The sequence below is a fragment of the Rhineura floridana genome, chromosome 2 (genome assembly GCF_030035675.1).
Source record: "Rhineura floridana isolate rRhiFlo1 chromosome 2, rRhiFlo1.hap2, whole genome shotgun sequence".
In the NCBI taxonomy this organism is placed as follows: Eukaryota; Metazoa; Chordata; class Lepidosauria; order Squamata; family Rhineuridae; genus Rhineura; species Rhineura floridana.
The window spans coordinates 2,792,149-2,819,015 of record NC_084481.1 but is presented as its reverse complement, the minus strand read 5'-3'; the positions used below and the strand labels follow the sequence as shown (position 1 = coordinate 2,819,015).

At 40.7% G+C, this 26,867-nt stretch overlaps 1 protein-coding gene across 8 annotated transcripts in view; it reads right to left on the bottom strand.

Annotated features, from left to right (window-relative positions):
- ADARB1 (adenosine deaminase RNA specific B1) overlaps positions 1–26,867 on the bottom strand; it is an 84,280-nt gene that overhangs the window by 36,248 nt on the left and 21,165 nt on the right. For 4 of the 8 annotated variants that reach the window (XM_061607620.1, XM_061607618.1, XM_061607625.1 and 1 more), the window contains 3 exons: positions 20,336–20,412; positions 16,128–16,164; positions 10,565–10,638 (listed from right to left, as the gene is read on the bottom strand). In XM_061607620.1, coding sequence (XP_061463604.1) covers positions 10,565–10,592 — 28 coding nt within the window. In that variant the 5' untranslated portion in view covers positions 10,593–10,638; positions 16,128–16,164; positions 20,336–20,412. The remainder of the gene's footprint in view (positions 1–10,564; positions 10,639–16,127; positions 16,165–20,335; positions 20,413–26,867) is intronic. The other 4 variants (XM_061607621.1, XM_061607619.1, XM_061607623.1 and 1 more) reach the window with 1 other exon arrangement.

The window sequence follows — 26,867 nt, the reverse complement described above, 5'->3', positions numbered from 1 at the left end:
AGGCACTGGTCCTCAGTTTGCCAGGGCAAGGAATTGTGCTGGCTGAGAGGGTGGGGAAAGAGGATTGCTATTAGGTTCTCCTCAGCCTAGCAGCAGTCTCTTGACTGCTTCTGAAGTAACTACAAGAGAATAAAGGAATTCGATTTAGAGAGAGCATTATTCTCTGAGCTCAACTTTCCATTCCATGATTGCTTCAGGGGTAGAGAGGTGCCTCACTTTGCCATCAAAGTAACCATACGTGGGAGGGGGTTGTGCCCAATCCCCTTGCCTTGCAATAATCAATTAACTCCCACCTCCCTGAAAGCAAGTTCTTAAGCCCTATTCATTCCTCTGCAATTATATGCAGATTCTCATTTTTATTGGAGCTCACTACAATCCTTTACTGTTACACACTGCTGGTCAGCCACATGGTCATTGAAGATACTGCTAGAAAACTGAAAAGAGATTTTGACATTAACATAAAGCCTGAAGATTCTGGGAGGCCCAGATGGTGTAACCAGACTGAAAAAAGGGGAGATGCAAAACAGCCAATTCTGATGAATGGGTAGCAATACCCATTATGTTCTAGAACAGGGGTAACCAACATGGTGCCCTTCTAATGTTAATGGACTACAATTCCCATCAGCCCTGGTCAGCATGGTCAGTGTTGGGGACGATGGGAGTTGGGGTCCAGCAACATTTGTGGGGGCACTATGTTGGCTACCCGTTTTAGACAATATAAAGGAAATATGAATCACTACTGTTATGATATTAAATACATTGGAACTGAAGACATCACTGGAAATTAACAGAGGCAATACAGGTGGAAAGAGAGCATTCAATGTCATCAATACAATTGGCATATGAACAAAACAGAAAACAGAATTCTTATAGACCAACACATCTTTAAGAAGTTATTTTTCCTATTATTACAATGACAGAAACTGTTTTAATATCACAAACAATACAAGCCATTGTGTCATTAAGTACTTGTGAAAACTGAAGTCAGGAACAGTTTACGTGGATGGAAATGATAAATGGTTTTGGATGAACTGATTGTGAGTAGATCTAATCTGACACAGCTTCATACTAATCTGACGCAGCTTCATACCTGCTTTTAGCTGTCATTCCAATGAAAGTGATGTTTTTTTTATATTTTTAAAGTTCCTTTCAAACAGACAAATAAGTTCTTCAAGGTATGCTGATTTACGCACTATTACACTGTCACAAACCATGCCATTAGGCTGCTATCACTAGCGATCATGTCATTACAAATGTTTAGGACTTGGGCATCAGAATTTAGCTAACACAATATATAAAATATATTTGTCCAACTCAAATTAAATTAAAAGGGTATCAGGGTCAGACTAAATGAAATGGCAAAATTGTGACCATGGAGTAGATTGCTTGTTTGAGTAATTTCAATCTATCTTAACTAAGAAGCTTCTTAACAATTCTTCTGATGTAGGCTAATCTAACTGGTTGTAGGTTTTCAGGATATAAGCAAGCCTGTTAGCCATGTCTGGATAGGAAGCCAGGCAGGTGGGTGAAACGCCTGCTCCTATTGAACAGTCCCCTTCTGTATCACAGGATCATCTAACACCAGCTGCCCTGTGGAAAGGAGCAGTACAAAAAGGGGGGAGGGAGGAGAATACAGTATCAGGACCTTCTGCCCCAAATGAACTGCTTTAGTTTTTAAGTGTATGGCTTTTAATGCATCCATTGCATTTTATAAAATGTTGTGAGTTCTTTTGAGGACTCCTGTTAAGAGAATATACATCTACTCAATAAACAAACAAATAAATGAGATACTACCTCAAAATAGTTAGTTGGAATAGATAACCACAAACCGTCAAATCCTTTTGTAATCATAAAGACTATCCTACCAACATACTAGGAGCTTCATAATACATATTAAACAAAAAAGAGCTGTACACTCATAATGCAAAACAAGGGTTATTGAGGTTATTTGATTATATTAAAATACTTAATATTTTTATTAACTGAATATTACAATACTTTGGAACACGGAAGCCTTGATATTAATACAGCAATTCATACTCTAAACATTATGTTACAAATGCCAAGTTCCTTTAAATATGCCAAGCAAACCATTGCTCATGAAGCAGTCCAATTAAAACTATAATACTTTGCCAGACAAACCCCCCAAAGTAGAAGTCTTCAGATGCCTAAAATATATTAAGACCATTGGAGGCATGATTGAAATTCAAAATTTGCTCTTCTGAAAAATGTATTAAAAGCACACACACACACACACACCACTTTACCCAGTTGACAAAGCTGATGGAACGGTTATTAAATTTTCATTTATAACATCCTCCAGCAAAAGCTCAATAGGTTACTCCTTTTGGTGCTCAAATGAACAGAAAATTAGAAGAGACTGGATAGAAACATACAAGTTAAAAAGACAAGAAATAAATGTTTGTAAAATGATGGTAAATAAAATGAAAGCAACAAATATTTTCATACTAATTCTTTAGAAGTGTGTGCTACCATATCTTAAATTTTACCTCAGATGGAAAACTTTGCATGTGTATGGACATAACATTTTCAGAGCAATTATGTCTGCATGAACTGTTGTATGGTCAAAATACATATGTATAGGTACATACTATCTGTCCTATTGTCAGCTGTAGTCAAGCCAGTTTTGGAGGTTTTCAGTGTTTCAAGCTGAACCTACAAAAACCTGAACCCTTACAACAAAGCAACATTCTTTGCCTTCAATCCCTAAGCCATATTCGACATCAAAGCACTCATGGAAGGTACCTGCACAATTTAAAACCCTGACTGAAAAGGTTTTAAATCATGCAAGGAGCCTCCATGGGTAGAGGAAATGACTCCCTTCAGACCTTCACCCTCAGATTTGTGGAGGTCTGTAAACAGGGGAAAGGTGATGTGTCTGAGGGGGTGGGACTTTACAGCATGCCTACCCCCCCACAAGATTGTTTACACATAAGTGCTTTGAATGACTGAACAAGGCTCCATAGTAGCATTGCCAAGGCTATTAAAGGTTTTTAAATTTTGTTTTTATTAAGGCAAAAGGTTAATGTGTATATGCACATAAACATATGTATCTTCGTCTTCAAAGAAAAAAAGGCTACCTGTTTGCACCATTCCTCATCAACCTCACCATTTCAAGGTCATTTCCTACAAACTATTTTTCACTTAACGGGGCATGCCCCCTCTCCAGCACTGCTTTTTCAAGAGGCAGAAGCAACCACATGAAACAGACCTCTTCCGCCCACTCCTTAAAAGTGCTAAATGTATGTATTTGTGTAGCTGCCAGAGCTCTAGTGTCAGATCACTGAAATGACAGCAGAACTGTATAATGTTTTCCAACAGTTCCAATATGTTTCTTGATGCATCCCAGCCTGCACATTTCCGCTTTCTTTAAGAGTCATTGCTTGAGCCTTCAGATGCTTAAATAGAAGACATGGAATGAATGGAATGTTGGACTGAATTAATTCACTTTGCTACAGCCACATTATAAAAAAAAATTTCACTCCTATTTTTAAATTGATTTTCCATTCTAGCAACAGTTTTTGCCAAAGTGGTCATTAACAGCTGCATGATCTTAAAAGTCAAATGGAAAAATATAAACACAATTATTTTAAAATAAAAAACAGGTAGTTGTGTTGGTATTTGGACTTTATTGGGTCCTAATAAAGGTATTTTTGGACAACATATTAAGAACTACCATTCTTTAAAAAGCCAACTATTAAATCTTATTTGAGTTTTGGAATTTAATACATGAAGATGCAACAATTAAGTTAGACAAATGAATAAGGTTAACAAGTATATTCAAGTGTACTACTATCATTGCACACATACAATAATGGTAATTAATTCAGTGATATCATTGTACCACTGGCTCTATTAGTTTTCTATGAGTATAATGATCTTTGCAGTTCAGGAGCAGTCTATTAATACCTTATGATTAAAGAGCCCAAGATACAGTCACTTCAAAAATATATAGCGTGGAAAATATTTTTGGATTTCTCATATTATCATCTCAAGAGCAATATAGATAAAACACACATCACCCACGATCTTCAATCATATGAAGATGTAATTCCTTAAAAATAATAAGAAAAATAAATAATCTCATGTATTCAGTGGCCAGGTTACAAAGAGCTATTTTGGGGTCAGACATGCTCAGAAAGATTTTTTTCTTTTACCTTAAGTAGCAAGCATTTAGTTATATCACAATTGTTTTTGAAACTTCCTTTAGCTTTGGTGTACCATACATACAAGCTGTTTGCACAAGATGTTTGAAATGCACAAGCCCAAAACCTCCTTGGGAGTGTAGAATTAATTGTATGGTTCTTTGGATCTTAGCCAATATATCTTTGCGCTCTCTCTGGTATGATAAGCAGCCAAATAAAGGGGGAAAAGAGACATGATCTATCCAAGAGAAAGGCGAAGGCTGGAAACAGACAACCAGTTTTTCATCCAGTCAAAAATGGCATGATGGAGTCATGACTGCTTATGGAATGCACAATTATGCCACAATTGCTGGTGGCAACAGGATCTGCACAATTTCCAGAGGAATAGTTGTGTTAGTCTCTTGCAGCAAAAACAATGAAGAGTCTTGTGGCACCTTAAAGACTAAAAAATTTATCATGGCATAACATTATTACTATTTCTTATTATTATTATAACATTATACTGTATTTATATCCCACCGTTCCTCAAAGGAGCTCAAGGTGGCATACATAGTCCTCTTCCCTCTCCATTTTATCCTCGCAACAACCCTGTGAGAGGCAGTGACTGGCCCAAGCAAGCTTCATGACTGAGTGAAGATTTGAACCCCAGTCTCCCACATTAGTCCTCTAACCATTACGTCACACTGGTTCGCTTTTGGGGATTACAGTCCACTTCATTTCATCAGATGCATGAAATATTATCCTAAATTACATGTGTGATAAAACAGCAACACGCTGCTCTAGCATCAACCCAGGGTAGTTCTCTGACAAGAGATACACAGTCACGTTAATATTTTCTTGCCTCTACCTGCTTGTCACCTAGGTCAGGGGCTGTGGGAGTCCCACCAACTTATGGAGTCTACTCAGAAGCAGAGAACTGCCAACCAAAGTCTCCTGCTTGACAGCATCAGACTGTCCCCCTCAGCTCAATATCATCTACCAAATATCAAGACAACCGGGGGGGGGCGCTAAACGTCCCTGGGTGTGTTCAGAAACAAGTACAGCCAAGAAATCCAATTAAGAATTTTATTTAGGAAGACAATAAAAAGGAGTAGAAAACATTAAACCAGAATATTGGTCTATCAAGTCCATACAAGGCAAAACTAACACAGCAAAACTTACTCTTATGGACACCTGTTCTCCTAACAAAGTATATGGCCATGTTTTATGCTATTTTATCAAGGTGATCATGCTTTGACAGCTGGTGGGGGAACTCGCACAAGCAAGGGATGCTGGCAGAAGTGATTAACACCAGCAATCCTCTCTAAAAGTGAGATGGGGGATGGCTGCCAGAGAGCAATGTGAAATCAGAGTGGGGGTTAGTCTGGTATGTGACCAACACAACATCATGATAAGGAGTCTGCGGTAGTTTCAAGGGTTCATGACTATCTATCACACACACACAGTAGGTTCAAACAGAAACGAAATGCATAAAAGTACAGAGATAATTACATTAGTAGCAGTAACAATTCACAAAACCATTGTTGATAACACAGACATCCTAGGCTAGCATTGAAAAGCCAATTAATATATAACATGTGCTAAAAATCCTTTGCCTTGGTTCAGTCTACAAGTGACAGCACTGAACTTCTGGGTGTACTGTAGGTAGTTCAGCAGTTTCATGTTATAATCTCTCTTTTATGTTTCTTTGCTTCAAGATAGCCACACTAAGGTGCATTCTGGGAGGTTGAAATGTTCCCCTGTTGGCTTTGAAATAAGGTCATTTCTGCTGCCAAATAATAGCATATATTAAGTTGGAAGATGAGCTGATGAATGAAGCCCATTTCATTTCCCTCTTACCTTAGTGCTTATAACCCCCTGCAAACCATTTGTATATATGTTAAAGGGAATGTAAGTTGAGTGGTTAATGTGCATAATAACCAGCCACTGCGCACATTTATCAGACCTCATGGAGAATGTACACATTAAGCTCCATGAAGAATGAATTGTGCACATTTCCCAGACAATATCCATAATCTCCAACAGACCTTGGGAAACATGCATATATTGTCTGAATTTTGTACATTCTCTAGCCAATGGAAGCAATATGCAGTCTCCAAGAAACACGTCTTTTTTTCTGTCTCTTGTTCAGAAGTGTACGGTCTGCGCCTCCCAGGCTGCTTCTGGCCCACTGATAATCTTCCATGGCTCACAACATACCCTCCCACTAATCAGCAGAGCATCAGGAAAGGGGGGGGACTCCAGCTGGAGATTTACCCAGCGGAGGGAAGATTATCCCGCAGGGAAAAGAGGACCGAGTTCAAAAGTACTTCATACTCTCTCTCTCCCAGCCTGCTTTTCTCTGCTGGGTAATCCTTCCACAGCTCCCGTTCAATCCTCCCTCCCCTGAGATTCCTATGATAATTGACCACATGCTTCTCTTATGCTTTTTCTCAGCTTAAGAGCAGGATGGGGGGCAATTTCCATCACAATTGTAGGAGGGAAAGGGAAGGTTCAAAACCTTCCTCTCCTTGCAACCCCCTTGTGCTGCTCAGCTGACTAGGGAACAGCTGAGAATGGTGAAGAGGAGGCTGAGGTGCAGAAAAAGGTTACTTGCTTTCTAGAGCCCCAACCCTTCTTTCTGTTACTTAGCTGATCAATGAGAGGCTAACAAGTGGGCTATGTAAGATTAGGCAGGGGGCCAAAAGCAGCCTGGGAGACACAGACTGTATACTTCTGAACAAGAGATGGAAAAATGATGTTTCTTGGAGACTATGTATATTGCCTGGAGAACGTACACACTGCCCAGAGATTGTGCAAAATTCAGTTGAGATATGCAGATTTCCCAAGGCCTGTAGGGATTATGCATAATGGTTGGAAAACATACAAAATTCAGGCGATATGTGCACGTTTCCCAAGGTCTGTTGCGGATTATGTATACTGACTGGAAAATGTGCACAATTTCTTCTTCATGGAAGGTTAATATATGATTATTATGCACATTAACCACTTAACTTAAATTCCCTTTAAAAATATATACCTGTAACTCAGGATAACCATGCATCTGATGAAGTATACTGTAGTCCATGAAAGCTTATGCCCTAATATATTTGTTAATCTTTAATGTGCCAAAGGACTTGCACAAGTAGTGGTTTAAAAATTTGAAAACCTGTTTGATTTATAACAGTGGATGAGAAGAAATTGATATGTACTCCATACACAGCTATGGCTTTATTGTACCTTCTTCAAATCACTTTAAAAATATTGGGTAATATCTAATACCCCAACCCCCATGCAGAAGAACATGAAGAAAGCAAGAAATACTTTCTTTGATGACGGCCTCTCATGCATTCTTCAGGGGCATTCTCGAGAGACCCCCTAACCATAGGAGGGAGATTTTAAGGTGAAATTGCAGCTGGCACTTGAAGGGGAAGCTGAAAAGCCTACATGCATGTGTAATGGTCACTTACACCAGTTGGATCTCAACCATTGGCCACATTTGCACATAATGCTAAGCAATGGGTTAGCCCAAACCTGGTTTAGCCCAAGTCTGGGTTTTTTGTGTGTCTGAACCTGCCCTGAGAAATTAAACATGGCTTGTTTGTGGTGGTTTACAAATCTTGTCCTGTTTTAACTGCAGTTTATCATTACAACTGAATCCAAGATCCTGGCTTAAACTTGCTTTGTTTCAACACCTCGGCCATCAACAATCCTGTAGCAAGGATTTCAGGAGAGAGAAGCATGCATAGACTGCCTCAAAGACTGCTTCAGCTGACAATCCACCACCACCACTAGGCCATTCTACCACCAGCTACCTTGTGGGAGGGATTCTGATCACTTTTTATATGTTCCTATTGTTTACTTTTTAAAAAAATGCAGCTTACTGTTTCTTGTAAGCAGCCTTTCAAGGCTATATATCCTGAAAGTTGGGATATAAATAATTGTAATAAATAATAATATAGAGGTGCGAGGCAAAAGTGACTGGAAACCAAAACTGACCCCAGGCTAAGTAACTCTCAGAGCTGCTTTTCCAGAAGTAGCCTCCTCTCCTCATTTGCCCTGACAATGGGCTCCTTTCCCCACCTAAGCATCTCTTTCAAGCTAGCCCATCCAGCTTCACAGCTGCTTTGTAAGATGAAAATGTAACGATCCCTCTGGTATTTTACTAACAGCTATGCAGGATCATATGTTAAAAGCACAGTTTATCTTACAGCCAGCCAGCTATCCTAACTGTCACCCCTACTTAATGTAAAGCAAGTAACTTTTAAAAATAACAAAACAATAACGACCTTTTCTACTTCACACTTGAGGAACTAGAACACTTTAGAGTTTTTTGCCTAGTTTATCGCTAGGAAATTCTAGCTCATGAGTGCAAGGTACTTAGCACCTAATTGTGCAAATAATGACCACAGAGAGCTATCCCTCCAGCTTCAGAAATTCATAATTGCAGTCAGCAAGTAACTTTTTAAAAAATCCAGTGAGGATACTGACAGGTGTCCCACAGAGAAAAAATATTTTATTACACTAGGGTAGAAGGAAAGGGTTAACAGTTTTTTTTATCACAAGACAACATTAGGTGTGCCTATGGTGGAGGGGGGAGGGAGAAGAGAAGATGGTTTGGCTCAGAACTTGTGAAGAACAGCGGAAAATCTTTGAAGAAAAAAACCCACTCTGTGTGGCCAGCCAACGGTAAGGGGGTTGGTGATGCAGTGAGGCAGTTCCAGTACAGGAGCACCTTGAAGGCTGGAAGAGTGCATGGGTGAACCAAGCCATGATTTCTTTCCTTTGCTGTTTGCGAGACTGATCATGGCTTACTCAACAAACTAGGGGTAACAAACGATTGCTTTGTTTTAAATGCAAACAGGGCCATTGTCTGTCTCCAGTCATACTTTTGCTTAATGATACTAGTATGCTATAAAGGTTTCAAGTAAGAGCAAAACTGTCAGAAATAAGCCTTATCCATATCTGTGAACATGATGGCTGATATAGATTAAGAGTAAGGGAGTACTCCCACAGCTGCATCTATGCATACTTCCCCAGAAAGAAAAATATGAGCTAAAAAGTTGCCAGAATAAAAAGAGAAAAACAATAATAAAATTAATCCCAGCTGTTGAAAGGTGAAAATCAAAAATTAAAATTGCTGAAACCAGCCAAAAAACCTAGGGGATTTAAAAGCCCACCTCATGTTCCCAAATAATATTGAAAATAATGGTGTAACATCACCAATGTCGGAGGTGCAAAGGAGAAGTGTGGGGAGGCTCGCAAAGGGCCTTGAAGCTGGGAGGGAGAAGCGGTTTCCACTGAATAGAAACCACTACCCCTTCGAGTGAAGTGTGCCTTGCTCCAGCAAAAGAACAACCAGGAGCCCACTTTAAGCTCCTGATTGTTCCTTCGAAAGGCCTGCCCTTACCCACTTCACATCTCAAGTCATGTATGGCATCATGTGTAGGGCCGGTGGGCATGGCTTCCCCAAAATGCCCTCACGGGCCAAATGGGGAGGCCTGGCAGGCCAAATCTGGCTCATGGCCTGGAGGTTCCTGTCCCTGCTGTAGCTGAAGTCTGGCTGGCTTCACAAATCAATCGCTTCACTGATGCACATTTTACTTACCTGCTGATACATTTATCGTGAACCCTTTAGGGAGCAAGAGTAATTAGCATCAAAGACAGATAAGGATAATTAAACCTAATATTTTTTGCATGATGAATGTAATTAACGTGTGCATCAGTGAAAAGATTTGTTACATTGTCTGCAGTAGTAGGTAAGCAGGAAACCAGGTGTTAACGCAAGTTACTCAGTAGCCTGTATTCTAACTGTAGTTTAGATCTTTAATCCTATAGCTAATACTTTGAGATTTTCTGGAAAGTGCCTTTTAAAGGGAAAACTGACTTTTTAAGGAAGAAAGCAGAAAAAGTGAGACAGAAGGGTAAAAAGAATTATAAGATGTGTGACTTAGTGACAACTAATAGAAATTTAAACAAGATTATGCAATCCTATGCATGTTTACTCAGAAGTAGGCCGCATAAAATTCAGTTAGGCTTACTCCCAGAAAACTATATAGGACTGCAACTTTAGACTCAACTTAGTGGTGAATGCTACTGAGTAAACATGTATAGGAATGAGCTGCACATCCACTGAAGACAACTATCACTAAGCACATGAAGTATTTAAAGGCCATTAATTTCAATGGTACTTCACAGTGTTCTTTTTTCAGGACTGTGCCCATTATTGATGAAAACATTTTAATATGCTATTACTACTATAATATAATTCATTTCATACAATAAAAGTAGGGAAATCCTCTGGATTTTACAGGTTAGATTAGAAGCAAACGTTAACTGACTTGGAAACAGTAAGCGGCTGCAGAGGAATTCTGCAAAAACAGTAATGAGCTTAGCACTGTGTAATATACACATCTTACTCATATTCTCTTCATCATCTATGTCCATTGTGAAATTGTTCTTCAGCTTCTAGACTGACGTAGACAATTTCCTTCTGGAAGACAAAACATGGGAATCTTAGTTCTTTATATATTTCAAATGTTTAAGCTCATGTGATTATGTCATAGATGTCTCAGAATTAACCCAATTTATCAAATTCCTTTCCTTAACACAGGGCTGCTTTGAGCCAGCTTGTAGCTTGAATTTATTATTAATTTATCTTTCTCATGAAACAAAGGGGTAAAGTATACAAGAGATTCCCATTTTTATCCTTATAAAAGCCCTTCGGTAGAGACAACTACCCCAATCCAGATCTTACCGAGTTAACATTCTAACCTCGACAGTAGGGGTGGCTAACCTTTTTTAGGCCGTGGACCACACTGTACCACGGCCAACCCTCCAGAGGCTGAAATGGGTATAAACTGGGTGTGGTGAGAACTGTAGTTCTCCAGGCTACCTTCCAAAAGGGGACCTGCTCGAACAGTCCATTAAAAAAGAAATTAATTAATTATTATTTTAAATGTTAGAAAATGGACAAGCTTAGAGGGCCATGAAAACCTTTTGGCATCACAGTTGGGTGCCCACAGGCACAATCTGTAATAACATATATATATATATATAACTATTTTTTTAAAAGGACAAACTGGGAAGGCCTTGGGGAATGACAAAACATTTCTAGCATCAAAATATCACAGGAAGCATAATTCTTTTTTAAAAGACAACAGGGCCTTGGGGGCACAAAAAAACCCCTTTGGGTGGCCAGATACAGTAGCCCACAAGCCAGCCACCCCTACGCTATACTAAAGAGGTAGCATGATCAGCCCTAGCCTAAGCAACTTTCCTTGTTCCCTGCTTTCCTCGTGCTCTGTTGACCCAATGCTAGTTCCGCTGTGACCATATATATGAACTTTGAATCTCTGAATCTACTGATCATTATCCGATACTGAAAATTTGGATTCCTGCATTGAGCAGGGAGTCGGACTTGATGGACTTACAGGACCCTTCCAGCTCTACAATTCTATGATTCTAAGGCATCTGCATTAAAGATATTTAGCAATATAAATAATGTATATTGCTGTTACATAGTGCACAATAACTGAATATATATTTGCCTTATCATATATAAACATACATTAGAAACCTTCTTCTCATGTGTGAATCTCCAATATATGTTCATGAAAAAGGCATGAGCAGCCATCATACTTAATGGTGGACTTTTTATTATGCTAAGTAGCAAAAGCAGTCTATAAACATGTTAGAACAGGATTTTTTTTTCCCTAATGAAAAACGTTGGGTTGCGTCCAATGGCTGTGCAAACAGAGGGCAGCTCATGCAATCTCTTTTTCTTCCTCCTCTTCAATTCCCGCACCCCTCAAAATTCCCTCCAGAGGGCTGGGGACCGTTCTGAACAGTGTGGAGTTGATTTCAAGCAATTTCCTCCTCCCACTGCAACCCTATACAACACAGTCCATACTGTGATAATTGAAAAAAATGTTATCTGGGGGAAAAAATCAGTGTTACTTTATTATGACCAACCAAAATGTCACAAAACAGTGACCAAGCTTTTCAGCCTACCAGAACTCTTTGTAAGGCTGGATGTTAAGCAAAGCAGGAACAGGGAGTGAGAAAAGAATTTGGCTTGGTACTGAAGCCTCCATCTTCAGATGTTACTAATATATCACTGCTTAAAAATGAGCCCTTGAAGGTAGTAGTAGTAGTAGTAGTAGTAGTAGTAGTAGTAGTAGTAGTAGAAGAAGAAGAAGAAGAAGAAGAAGAAGAAGTAGTAGAAGTAGTAGAAGTAGTAGAAGTAGTAGAAGTAGTAGAAGAAGTAGAAGAAGTAGAAGAAGTAGAAGAAGTAGAAGAAGTAGAAGAAGTAGAAGAAGTAGTAGAAGTAGTAGAAGTAGTAGAAGTAGTAGTAGAAGAAGAAGAAGAAGAAGAAGAAGATGAATCAGAAACATAATCCCTCGCCAAAATTAACCTAAAGTCATTTTGCTGCCTGGTACATATCTGATTTAATCTTGAATCTTCCTCAGTTTTGTGCAACTCATCTAAACTTAACATCATCAATAGAGCATTAATATCTAATCAGGTGAAACCAATTAACACTTGACATCAACCATCCATTTTTGTTCATTCCCAGAGATATGCAGTTGAATAATTCTAATTCTACAGCCTCTAGTTCAAACTCTTCTTAGAAATAGACTTTGTATGTTTTTAATTATATGTATTTTTTATCTGGAAGCCGCCATGAGTTCCAGTTTTGGAAAAATGGCGGGGGATAAATAAAGACAGTAATAATAATACTTAAGAATGGTAACCCTCTAATATGGAGGGTCTACAGGACCTCATGAGACTATTTTTTTAAAATCTATATTCACAAACAGTGCTCTCTGTAGCTCAGAATTATCTGCTTTTTCATTCTACATGGTAAAGTCTACTGTGTAATCATGTGAAAGCTTGCCCCTTACAAAAGTGCTCCAACAAAATATATTGATTTCCCTATTGACTGGACCTATGCTAATTAGTTGCATCTATCTGTACTTTTTGTTCATGGCTCTCCATCAAAAGCTACAATGCTGTTAAAATGATTTCATTGCTTACTGATTTCTACTGCTTTTTTCCTCTATGAGGTCATCACATTTTACATCCCAACATAACTGATTCATGCTTCTTATTTATAGCCAAGTATGAGCTTCAGCATGCCAAGGCAACCTTAAATGGATTTTAAAAACATTGTTCCAGAAGATAAATGATAGGACTGAGCTCTCTAAAGTCATGTCAACCATTGCAGTGAACATGTTCTTTAAAAAAACTATCTCTATTGAAAAATATCTATAAAACATATATTAATATAAAAATGCATAATATTTCTTTAGTGTACAAAAGCAAACTGTCATAATTTTTTGGTATAGATGCCCTTGGAAAGACATTACGTTATTTGGCATAATCTAAAAATTATTTACTATTTGGTACATCATTATAAAATAATTAATTAGCAATGTAGATTTTGCTATTTTATAAACCTCATTTTTTGTCAGAATTGAAAAGACAAAAGTTTTGTTTTAAATAAGTTTTGTTTTGATAGCAGCTTAATGAAGTGCTAATGAAAAAAAAGTTTGCCATCCAGTTCAAAATAAATGGAAAGTGTGTCTTGTTACATGAGTGAGACCAGCTATGATCTGGAACAGTCCCATGACTGATGTCCAGAAGCCGCTCTTGACAGTATAATCTTAATGTTAATACTATAACACTTCCAGTACGACCCCTGGCTAGCTCAAGTAGGGAGATTACTAACCAGTGGGATAAGCAGTACACCAACAGAATACTCATTTTGTGTTGGCCACCTATTCCTAACAACAAACACTCAAAACCGGCGAGAGGGATGGAATTCTGAAGCACTCCCCCTGAGCTGGACAGAACATTCCAGCAGAAAGGGCTGGGACAGGTTCACCCTATGCCTCCTGTGCCCATGTTAGCTGCAGAGGAAGACACATTTCCTCATCCACAACTAGCATAGAAATGCAATAGGCTGGTGGAGGGAGGATGAATAGTTCCTTCCCTCATCCCAGGGCCAGCACCAGAGAGCAGCCAGGTCAGGCCCTGGCCGAGGGCCCCTGAAGGGCCCCTCCTTAGGGTGGGTGGGTAGCACTCCCTTCCGCAATCCGTGGCAGCATCGGCTCCCAACCACTTGCATGCCATCAACCAAGATGGCGGCGATCAGCCACTTAGGGAAACCTCGGCCACCATCTTGGTTGATGGCAGGCATGCACGCACCGCGCAACCTGCATTTCCTTCAAGGGAGAGGTAGGTGGGGCATGCAGGCGGACGCTGCAGGCCTGCACAATAGTAGGGGGTGCCTGGGAGCTAACTCTCTGCAATCCACAGCAGGGTTGGGAACTGACATTGCTGCGGATCGTGGAAGAGAGTGCTACCCACCCACCCTAGGGAGGGGCCCTTCAGGGGAAAGGTAGGTACCTAGGTGGGGCGTGCATGTGGGTGCCAGGGCCCAGGGCAGGCTGGTGCCCAAGGGCCCCGGCATGCCTGGCACTGGCCCTGCCTCCTCCACCAGTCCACTTGGTAAAAAGGTCTTTAAAACACACACACCCATACACACAAGCCTGCTAAGACAGAGTGGCTTGTGTTTCAATGCTGGATGCAGAGGAAGGGGCCTCTCCTCCACCACTTCTAGCATGTAAATGGAAGCTTCTAACGTATTAGTAGGCTAACATCTGCAGATTAGTATCTTTTGTGGGCTTATTTACAAAGATGAGAAAACAAGGCTGCAGCTGGAAGAGTCTTCTAAACATCCAGAAGGCATTCAAAGCAGTGAAGGGGCATAAAGCCTGCTCGTTTGTTTGGGGTATTGTTTGGGGCATCCGACACAGGTTAATTTCCTGTTGAATCTCCCCGCACCCTTTCAGTTAAGAGACGTACCCCTACGTAAAAATATTTTAAGGTTATAATATCCTTTTTTCTTTAGTGCCCCAAGGTCACAGTGCCTAAATCTGGGTGGGAGACCAGTGGGATCAGTGGCAAGATCCCCACCATCAGTTTGTCTTGACTGCTTTTCCGTAAGGAGCTATGTTCACTTGTTCAGTGAGCTTTACGTTAGTTAATTTTTGCTTTACATAAGGCATCTTGAACATGGACACACTTTATATGTTGAGGACTCCAGCATGACCCACTGCTTTGTTCGTGTCCTGTACCATGAGTGAGTGTAGGTGCTTCATGAGAATGCCTTCATAGTACTGGGTTAAAAAATGGGACGCCCCAACCCTGCTGGGCTGACAGTCAGAGTGGATGTTGAGCTCTTCCTTTAACTTTTAAAAAAAGAAGCTCCATGCAACTCCAGTATGCCATGCTTCCTGGAATGCCAGGGTCTTCTCATGGGAGGCAGGTAATTATGTCAGTTTCTGTTTCTCTGTTTTTCATTTTTCCAGTCTTAAGTCAGTTGCCCAACAGTTTGCAAATGGGGGGGGGGTCCTCACGAATATTCATTAGCATTTTCTTCAAATATACACATTTTTGCAAAACGATTTCCCTAACGTAATGTGTTTTTGTATGTTATTTTCACTAATATATGCACATGGTACCCTAGTACATGCATTTTGTATATGTTACTTGGTTGAGGAGCTACACTACAAAATTCAGAGAAGTGCAAATCTCAAAGGACTGCTGTGTATTGTTCCAGAAAGTGCAAATTCGGTAAGTCCACCTTTAAATATGAACTGACTGAATTTCTCCCCCATCCTTATTTCCAAGTGTGGGAAAGGTTCTGCATTCCTCAAAATGTTGGTTGGCAAGGCCAAAATCCATTTATACATGATAATTTCTGCTACCTAATCTAGCTGCCTAAAGACAGAGCGCATAACAAAACAAGACTAGCAATCCTAACCCTAGAAACTGCCAATGTTGATGTTAGCTACTGATCTGCCAAATCAAGTTGCCAAACCTACCTACCAAGAGTGAAGGCTGACTGCTGGAAAAACAAAAACTACAGTAAAATCTTAACATAATTTTTAAAAGTACTTAGTGATTGCTTACCTTCTCTCAGTCTAAAAGCCCACACAGGTCTTGCAACCTGGGAAAAAACAAAGTATTTTCAGAATCTAAAGGAGAAAGCTGCACATATTGAATGAATTAATTAATCAGAGTCAAGTTTGTGTGGTGACTATTTTTATTTATTTATTTATTATTTATATCCTGCCCTTCCTCCCAGCAGAAGCCCAGGATGGCAAACAAAAGCACTAAAAACACTTTAAAACATCATAAAAACAGACTTTAAAAAACATTAAAACAAAACATCTTTAAAAACATTTTTAAAAGCTTTGAAGACATCTTTAAAAAAAGGTTAAAAACATATTGCTTTTTAAAAAGGTTTAAAAACATATTAAAAAGCAATTCCAACACAAATGCAGACTGGGATAACATCTCAACTTAAAAGGCTTGTTGAAAGAGGAAGGTCTTTAATAGGCACCAAAAAGATAACAGAGATGGCGCCTGTCTAATATTCAAAGGGAGGGAATTCCACAGGGTAGGTGCCGTCACACTAAAGGTCCCTTTCCTATGTTGTGCAGAATGGACCTCCTGATAAGATGGTATCTGCAGGAGGCCCTCACCTCCACAGCACAGTGATCTACTGGGTATATAAGAGATAAGACGGTCTTTCAGGTATCCTGGTCCCAAGCTGTATAGGGCTTTGTACACCAAAACTAGAACCTTGAACTTGGCCCGGTAGCAAATGGGCAGCAAGTGCAGTTCTTTCAGCAGTGGAGTGACATGTTGGCAATACCCTGCCCCAGTGAGCAGTCTCGCCAATGCATTTTGCACAAGCTGCAGCTTCCGGATCAACCTCAAGGGCAGCCCCACATAGAGCACATTGCAGTAATCCAGCCTGGAGGTTACCAGTGCATGGACAACAATGGTCAGGCTATCCCAGTCCAGAAATGGACACAGCTATCTTCCTAGCAGACTTTTTCTGTGATAATGTATTACTTCAAGTATTAACTCTAGCCACTAGAAACAATTATTTTATACCAAAATATCAAGACAAGCACTAGTGGGGGAGAGATGAGCTCTACGATCTCTAGGCTATTGTTGTTGGACAAGGAAGGAGTGGTTCTTTTATTGCTAAAACTGGGCCCAACACCACCACTTATAGCTTACCCTACATTAGGCTACAAAGGAGTCTGTAATGAACACTCAAGAGATTTATCATCTTCTCTCCTCTTGTGGAGTCCATGATTGAGTTCTCACAGGCATGGTAAACCTGTGCCTGGGTTGCACCACTTCATGCTAACATGACTGAACATTCTTCTGTACACAAAAATTCCCTGCATACAGAAAACTAACATAGCAGAAGAAGAGTTAAGCTAGAACCCTTCTCCCTGGTATTCTCGCTTTCTAGTTTAAAATATCATTATATCTTTATTATATCTTTATGAAGACCAGCCAAAATGCAACAAAGCTGTGAGCAAGTTCGAGTTTTCCATTACTGTTTATCAAGCAAAATGTTTTAAAAAATAATTGGGTGGAAGGCAAGGAGAGAATGTATGATTTTATTTTTTAACCTCAACTCAGTCAGTATCATGCAAACATAATAGCCTCATAGGATATAAGACACATTTGCAAGATGGGGGCGAGGAGGAAAACCCCCAGTAAGGATTTGTCTCTTATTTAAAAAATATTATATATGTACACACACACACATATATACACACACACATAACTGTGATTAACAAAACAGAGGTTTTTATTGTAATACCAAAACATTTTGGCTTCCACCTTCATCAGCTGCTAACACACAAATGCTGTTACCAAGGTGGCAGTTACAGAGCTTTGAGGATGGACTGCGCAGAGGGGCTTCACTTGCAGAAGCTAAGTGATGTTGGTACTGTCCTCCAGGTTCAGGCTATGTGGTGCCAATGTGTCCAGAGAGTATATCCAAAAGTTCTCCCTCCCAGTCAGTGCTGATGGATCTGTTGGCATCTCTATAGCTGTTATAGAAAAGTCCAACAGACTGTGGCCCACAATGTTCAAAGGTTTTGCAACTGGTTGCTCCATTTTTTTTGGTCAAGATTGCCAATTTGTTGTTTCTGAAGATGTGAGTAGATCAGTTGTGGTTTTTTCTTCGTATTGGATATGACATCCTGGTCTTTTGCATTCAATGACATAAATTATATTGCAGAACCTGCAGGTGATATTCTGTTTGATGTAATATGTTTTGCCTCTCCTGGTGCTTTTGAAAATAGCTGTCTCCCTGAGGTACACACAGGTGATACAGCATTTGGAGTGACAAGGATGAGACCCAGGATTGGTGACAGGTGGCTTAAGCACAGCTCTCACTAACAGTCTGCACAAATTAGGAGACTGGTGAAATGCTACAACAGAAGGCTTGTTGATGACTCTACCAAGATGTTCAGAGTTTGCTAGAAATGGGCAGCTCTCCCTGATTGGTCAATGATAGTTAGGAGATGCTAGATAGAAATCTACCACAAATGGAATCCGTTGTTCTTTGTCCTTTGACATCTCATGATAGAAGAGGTTTTCTCTGGACAGAATAGATGCTCGGTGGATGTTGCAATCAATAATATCTGGATATCCCCTCAGAAGGTGTTACGTTCACTGAACAATAGACGTCCCTAGCTCAGTATTGACTGACAAGATTTCAGATAAGGATCTCTCCCAGCCCTAATTGGAGACGCTGGGTATTGAATGTGGGGACTTTTGCATACAAAGCATGTTCTCTGCCACTAAGCCATGACCCTCCTGTAAAGATAAAGGCATTCTTGATGGTAATATAACATTTTATAGAATGTTATAGAACCTCGCCTCCGTAGTTCATGCGCTGGTAACCTCGAAATTAGACTACTGCAATGCGCTCTATGTGGGGCTGCCTTTGAAGACGGTTCGGAAACTGCAGCTTGTGCAGAATGCAGCGGCCAGATTGTTAACGGGGACTAGACGGTCCGACCACATTACACCGATTCTGGCCCGCCTGCATTGGCTGCCTATATGTTTCCGGGCCCGGTTCAAAGTGCTGGTTTTAACCTACAAAGCCTTACACGGCACAGGACCACAATACCTGTTGGAACACCTCTCCCGATATGAACCTGCCCGTACACTACGCTCATCATCAAAGACCCTCCTCCGAGTCCCGACTTATAGGGAAGCTCGGAGGGCGGCAACACAGAAAAGGGCTTTTTCAGTGGTGGCCCCCGAACTGTGGAACAACCTCCCAGAGCAGATACGCCTGGCGCCAATGTTAATATCTTTTCGATGCCAGGTTAAAACTTTCCTCTTCGCCCAGGCATTTTAATCATTTTAATCATGTTTGTATGTATGTATTGGAATTGTTTAATTTAATAATTTTGAATTTTAATTGCGTTTAATGTGTTATATGCTATTATGTTTTTATGTGTTCTTGTTCTTGTTAACCGCCCAGAGAGCTTCGGCTATGGGGCGGTCTATAAGTTTAATGAAATAAATAAATAAATAAATTTAAAATACACTGCTGAACTATTTCTGTTACTGCTGGTGCTAATTTGCACAGGATCCCATCTCTTACCTCCCGGATTAAAAAGCAGGGAAATTCACTAATTGGCAAAAAAACCTTGCGGTTTAAGAATGTACCTATAGCCCACAGATATTTCTATCAAACTTTAAAAAGCAGGGAAATTGGGCAGCTATAGTGAATGCACCAGGGGAGCAGGAGATCTGAACTCCTCTCTGAGATATTGGACTGCCCTACAAATTGGTCAAAACGCAAACACAATTTGGGTTGGTCTTTCACAGTCCAATCCACTTCCTGTGTAGCTTGGAAGAATTTGGTAACATGTGCCTCTGAGCATATGGTGAGTGGTGGCAACACCTGCAATCAGCCCAAATAACAGAAACAAGACATGTGCTGTGCTGATCTTGTTTTAGCCGGGAGGAAGCAACATTATTCAGACAGTTGATATTGTTGAGATGGTCACTTTGAATATGTCTGATTTCCTTTGCAATTTTAGTGAAGTTTCCTATAGGAAATCATTTTCTTTTGTTTCTATTTCTGCAAATATGTGTAGTACAGCAACACTTTGTAAAATTTACACTAAAAAAACTCCAAACATAATAATGGCACTGACTTCTGCAGAATAGTCTCCAGTGGACCTCAGCAGTGTGTCAATTTGCACAAGATAAAACAGTGGGAGGTGAAATATATTCTAACAAAATGCTAGGTGTGCTCTATGTTTTTAATTGACCGTGCCTACCTTGCCTTAAATGAAGTGGTTTAAACATAGCAGGCTGAAAACATGCATCCTCTTTTTCCCAACAGCTAGAGTCATTCCTGAAATAGCAACATATTAGAATTAGTCTGATTTTACATCAAACTACAGTTTCAGATTCAACTGTTAAAGCACCCAAAATAGAAATAGAACATAACCTCCAATTTGAAACACAAAAGGCTGTCTTCACCATCACATGACACTGACGACTAAAAAGGCTTTGAAATTAATAAAAATAAAATTGACACAGATTTCTCGGATGAATAATGAGGAAAATAAAATGTTCTAGTTTAGATTCTCTGTACAAACAGTAGTAACACAGAAAAGAAGCAAAGTAAGAAGAACACCAACAAACATACAAAAATATAATTCTCTATCTTTGGAGATTGCAGGTGTTGCCACCACTCACCATATGCTCAGAGGCACATGTTACCAAATTCTTCCAAGCTACACAGGAAGTGGATTGGACTGTGAAAGACCAACCCAAATTGTGTTTGCATTTTGACCAATTTGTAGGGCAGTCCAATATCTCAGAGAGGAGGCCAGGTCTCCTGCTCCCCTGGTGCATTCACTATAGCTGCCCAATTTCCCTGCTTTTTAAAGTTTGATAGAAATATCTGTGGGCTATAGGTACATTCTTAAACCACAAGGTTTTTTTTGCCAATTAGTGAATTATTATTATTTATTACATCTGTATACCACCCCATAGCTGAAAATCTCTGGGCGGTTTACAACGATTAAAAACAAATATACAAATATACAAATTTAAGAAGACTTTTTAAAAAACCATTTAAAAACACATGCTAAAATGCCTGGGAGAAGAGGAAAGTCTTGACCTGGCACCAAAAAGATAACAGTGTTGGCGCCAGGAGCACCTCATCAGAAAAATCATTCCATAATTTGGGGGCCACCACTGAGAAGGCCCTCTACCTTGTTGCCAGACTCCCAGCTTCCCCTGGAGGAGGCACCGGAGGAGGGCCTTAAATGTTGAGTGTAGTGTACGGGGGTGGGTTCATGTCAGGAGAGGCGTTCCATTAGGTATTGTGGTCCCAAGCCATGTAAGGCTTTATAGGTCAAAACCAGCACTTTGAATCAAGCTCGGAAACATACAGGCAGCCAATGCAAGCGGGCCAGAATCGGTTTTATATGTTCGAACCGTCTGGTCCCTGTTACCAATCTGGCCACTGCATTTTGCACAAGCTGCAGTTTCCAAACCATCTTCAAAGGCAGCCCCACATAGAATGCATTGCAGTAATCTAACTTGGAGGTTACCAGAGCATGGACAACTGAAGCCAGGTTATCCCTGTCCAGATAGGGGCATAGCTGGGCCACCAACCGAAGATGGCAGAAGGCACTCCGTGCCACCGAGACTACCTGAGCCTCAAGTGACAGAGATGGTTCTAGGAGAACCCCCAAGCTACGAACCTGCTCCTTCAGGGAAGTGCAACCCCATCCAGAACAGGTTGAACATCCACCATCCGGTCAGAAGAACCACCCACTAGCAGCATCTCAGTCTTGTCTGGACTGAGCCTCAGTTTCTTAGCCCTCATCCAGTCCATTGTCGCAGTGACACACCGGTTCAGCACATTGACAGCCTCACCTGAAGTAGATGAAAAGGAGAAACAGAGCTGCGTGTCATCAGCATAATGATGGCAACACACTCCAAAGCTCCAGATGACCACACGCAGCAGTTTCATGTAGATGTTGAACAGCATGGGGGACAGAACTGACCCCTGCGGAACCCCATACTGGAGAGTCCAGGGTGCCGAGTAATGTTCCCAAAGCACCACCTTCTGGAGGCGACCTGCCAAGTAGGAGTGGAACCACTGCCATGCAGTCCCTCCCACTCCCAACTCAGCCAGTCTTCACAGAAGGATACCATGGTCGATGGTATCGAAAGCCGCTGAGAGATGAAGGAGAATCAACAGAGTCACACTCTCCCTGTCTCTCTCCCGAAAGAGGTCATCATACAGAGTGGCCAAGGCTGTTTCCGTGCCAATAACAGGCCTGAAACCTGACTGAAATGGATCCAGATAATTGGTCTCATCCAAGAGTGTCTGGAGCTGGCCTGCCACCACTCACTCAAGGACCTTGCCCAGGAATGGAACATTTACCACCAGCCTATAATTATTTAGATTTTCTGGGTCCAGGGAGGATCTCTTCAAGAGTGGTCTCACTACCACCTCTTTCAGGCAGCCAGGGACCACCCCTTCTCACAGAGAGGCATTAATCACTTCCCTCTCCCAGCCGGCTGTTCCATCCCTGCTAGCTTTTATTAGCCAAGAAGGGCAAGGATCCAGCACAGAAGTGGTTGCACGAACCTGTCCAAGCACCTTGTCAACGTCCTTAAACTGTACCAACTGAAACTCATCCAAGAAATTGGGACAAGACTGTGCTCTGGATACCTCACTTGATTCACCTGCTATAACACTGGAGTCTAAGTCCTGGTGGATGCTAAAGATTTTATCCTGGAAGTGCCTAGCAGATTCATTACAGCGGGCCTCAGATGGTTCTACCATGTCCTTGGGGACAGCGTGTAATAGTCCCCGGACAATTCTGAAGAGCTCCGCTGGGTGGCAAATTTATGATTTCATAGTGGCAGCAAAATATTTTTTTTTGCTGCCCTCACTGCCCCTAAATATAGCTTACCATAGGCACTTACCAGTGTGTAATTGCATCCGCCAGGAGTTCGTCTCCATCTGCACTCAAGCCATCTCCTATATTGTTTCATTGCTCTCAGCTCTGGGGTATACCATGGAGCCGTACGAGCTCTACACAGGAGAGGGCACTCAGGAGCAATTGTGTCAACCGCCCAGGTCATTTCTGTCTTCCACAGTTCAACCAGGGTTTTGACAGGAGTGCCAGCCCTATCAGAGCCCTTTGGAAACCATCCGGATCCATTAGTCTCTGGGGGTGGATCAACTTAATAGGTCCCTCACCCTTGCAGAGGGGAAAAACTGCTGTAAGTCTAAATTTCAGCAAGTAGTGATCTGTCCATGACAGAGGGACTGATGTAAGGCCCCCCACACTTATCTTCATTGTTGCAAATAAGTTTGATTCTCAGAGCTAAGCTATACACAATGTTTTTCTTTATATGCTTAAGATGGCAGGATTTCCAGTTTAGATAGGTATGGGCATTATTGGGTTTGCTGTAGTGGCTAATTTGTTGTTGTTTTCAATGGTGAGAAGGACATTAAGAAAAGAGATGTGTGGATTATCATTTGTACTCTTAAATGTAAATGTAAATACAAAAATGATCATCCTTCAGTAAGCTTTAAAGTACCGAAAAGCTCATTATAACATGTGGGGGACAATGGATGCACCCGCATTATAGGGACCCCACATTACAATGAAAACTCCACTGAAAGAGTTAAAGCCACCGAGTACTGGATCCTAGAGAGGCAAAAAACCCACCACCACTGCAGCAGAGGAACAGAGCAGGAAGGAACAAGCAGGAAAGATAAAACAGAGGGGAAAACAAGTTAACAAAAATAAAGCTCCCCAGAGAGTAACGTAAGAACCTGAAGAAAGTTCAATCAGTAAGTGTTCCTTAGGGAAAAACTGGCAAGAAGGAAAAGAGCGGGAGGGATGGGGACATCAGGGAAGAGATTTTTAAACAGAACACTGAGAGGAAAAAAGACTCAGAAGCACTCAGCGGAAGCAAATGGTGGATTCACCAGGGACATGGAGCACAGAGAACGAAAAAACACAGTATAACAAACAGAAAAATACGGTAACACGCGAGGCTGAAGTAAGAGCAAACAAACCATCTGGACAAACAGGCAGAAAATCTGTAAACTGCTGTACTGTACACAGTATTTTACTCAGGGGACATGGTCATACCCGTAGTATATCCAAGTCCATTGTACAGTGAGAAGCATTATAACAAGCTTTCAGTGTATGTTTCTTTTTCAATTTCCACTTTAATGTTATTTGCACTAGGTAAAAATCAGTGGCACACAACTTTACTTTGAGGCAATGTTACCAAGCACTTAGCACATCAAATACTATAAACACTATGAGCTCTATGTAAATAATTTAAAACTTATTATTTTTAAAGATAAAAATAATGGATATTCTAAAATGAAGACTAACAAAAGGTAGGAACCGCTACAAAACAAAAAATATTAAAAGTAAAACCTGTGATAAGAGTGCAAGATGACACTGAATCTAATTGCAATATAATGGGACCACGGCCATGCTGAAGTAAATATTTTACATAGTTGTGTATGAAACAGAACAGAAGAGTACTTGCTAAGTGAGTAGTGAAGGCCAGCAGCAGGCCACAACTAGAAGACATGTGAGATTGAGTCACAGGAAGCAGAAAGATGTTTTGCCACAAGGGGTTTGGAATTTGGAGGAAATACTCAGGAGAAGCACAACCCAATCCCTCTTTCCATATCCCCATTTAAGAAAAAATGAAGCACATCTATCATTATGCTTGATCCCAGGGAAAGGATCCCAGGACCTGCAGGCGAGAACTCTCACATGTAGTCCACGCATGCAAAAATTCTGGCATGTGGCTCCCAGCTTGATACATGCATGGGTCCTTGTAAGGGGCAGCAGCAAGGCCACCAACATGGCAACCTGCAACAGGCCCCAGGGTGGCCCTACAAAGCTGACCATTAGGGCAGCACTGAAGGCACTCTTCGCCCAGAGCACTATTAATCCTGGCAGTAGAGGAAACTGAACAAGCAGAAGCCCTTGGCCAGTGCTTGTGGCCCCTTGCTTGCTTCTCTTCAGCCTGAATCTTAAAAGATGGGTGGTAGGCAGAGAAAGAGAGAGAGAGACTGGCCTCTGAAGATGTGAGTTATCTGCCATATGTTCTGAGCCAATTCTCCTCACATATACCCAAGAAATTGTTTAAGCACTGAAGCTAACTACTCCTTCGCTGCTTAAACAAATGCTCATCTTGAAGGATATACAATCTGTAAAGGGCCAGTGAAATAGAAGGGGTTGAGAAAGCAAAACATATGCACCCACACACCTCCAATCTTGCTCTCTCAGTACAATAGCCAATACAAATTTCTATGGTTGCCATTCCATTCCCCAAAATAATTAAACCAAAAGGAAGCTTGTTCATGCAAGCTGATAACTCTGGGTACCTGCTCTTCCATTAGTATTTTTACTCATACTTCTGAGACGGGATCCATTGGCCTGTGCCTGTTTGAAAGCATTCCATCGACCTAACAGGTCAATATCAATTTGAGTTTGTTCTTTGTCTGCTGGCCACTGCTTTTACTGACCTGGGGGTTTTCTCCTCACCAAAAATATTGATATTAATATCTATATTTTGAAAGGAAATATTGATAAATGAAAGGAAATACTGATAAAAGTATTGTTCTTAATATTGATATTTTAGAGGCAGATCTTTTTTTTTTAAAAAACTGTTTTCGAAAATAGTCACAGAAAATCACTACATAAAATTTGATCTGCAATGATAAAGAGTAAGCAAATTAATGGGAAATTTGGTACCAAATCCAAATTAGGCAGAATTCTAGCACATGCCCAGAAGAGAGAGAGATTTATTTCTCTTGCATAACAAATACTCGAGGAGGAGGAGGAGGTGCCATGTTAGATTGTCGCAGCAAAAGAGAAAGTGAAACCTTTGGCATAAGTCAGTCCACCAGAAGATGGATGAAGTGTTATCCTCTCTTGGCAAATGAACTTACATTTTTTTCTGTGCAGTGATATTTGTATCTAAAGTGCCAGCTAAGGATTACACTTCATGCATCTGATGAACTATATAGTTCACAATAGCTTGTGCCATAATACATTTGTTAGTCTTTAAAGATGCCACAAGATTCCTTATTGTTTTTGTTTATTCTGCTTCCCCTCTCCAAGGCCCCTGGTTCTACTGATTAAAATTAAGTTTTCTTAAAAAAAGGAAAAGAAACAACAAAAAATAGCAAGTTAAACAAAATATGTGGGGGGCGGGATATTCAAATATGTATTATTTTTGCCCACAAGATGGTGCTGCTATTCCAGTAAAAATCACCCACTGAAATTCAACCTTTGTTAAGGAATACTGCATTGGGAGGAAAATGGCCAACAAGGCTACCTTTACATTTGTTTGCAAAATTCAATAATCATCTTGATGAACTATTGGGAACGAAAGGAAAAGCCAAGTCCAAACATTTTATTATTTAGCCAAAGGCCACCAATTGTAAAAAAAAGTAAATCATTCAGAGCATGATTGAAACAACCGCCAATTCTGTCCTTGCTCTCTGCAGCAAAGATGACATGACCTCTTTGCTCATCCTTGCAAGTGGTAAGATGAGCAGAAACACTTGCTGCCCCCCCCCACACACACACACACTGTCCCTGAACCTCTGGGTCTAGATTCGAGAGCAGCAGAGTGTGCTCTCCAAATTTGTTTTCAGCAGCAGTGGCTGGTGGCTCCTATTGGTTCAGCACCTTTTGACTAAAACCCAGAATGGATTCCACTGCCCCACTGACATGGAGCTACCAGTAGAGCTAGGACAGAAACACAGAGCAGTTCTGAGACTGACAGTAG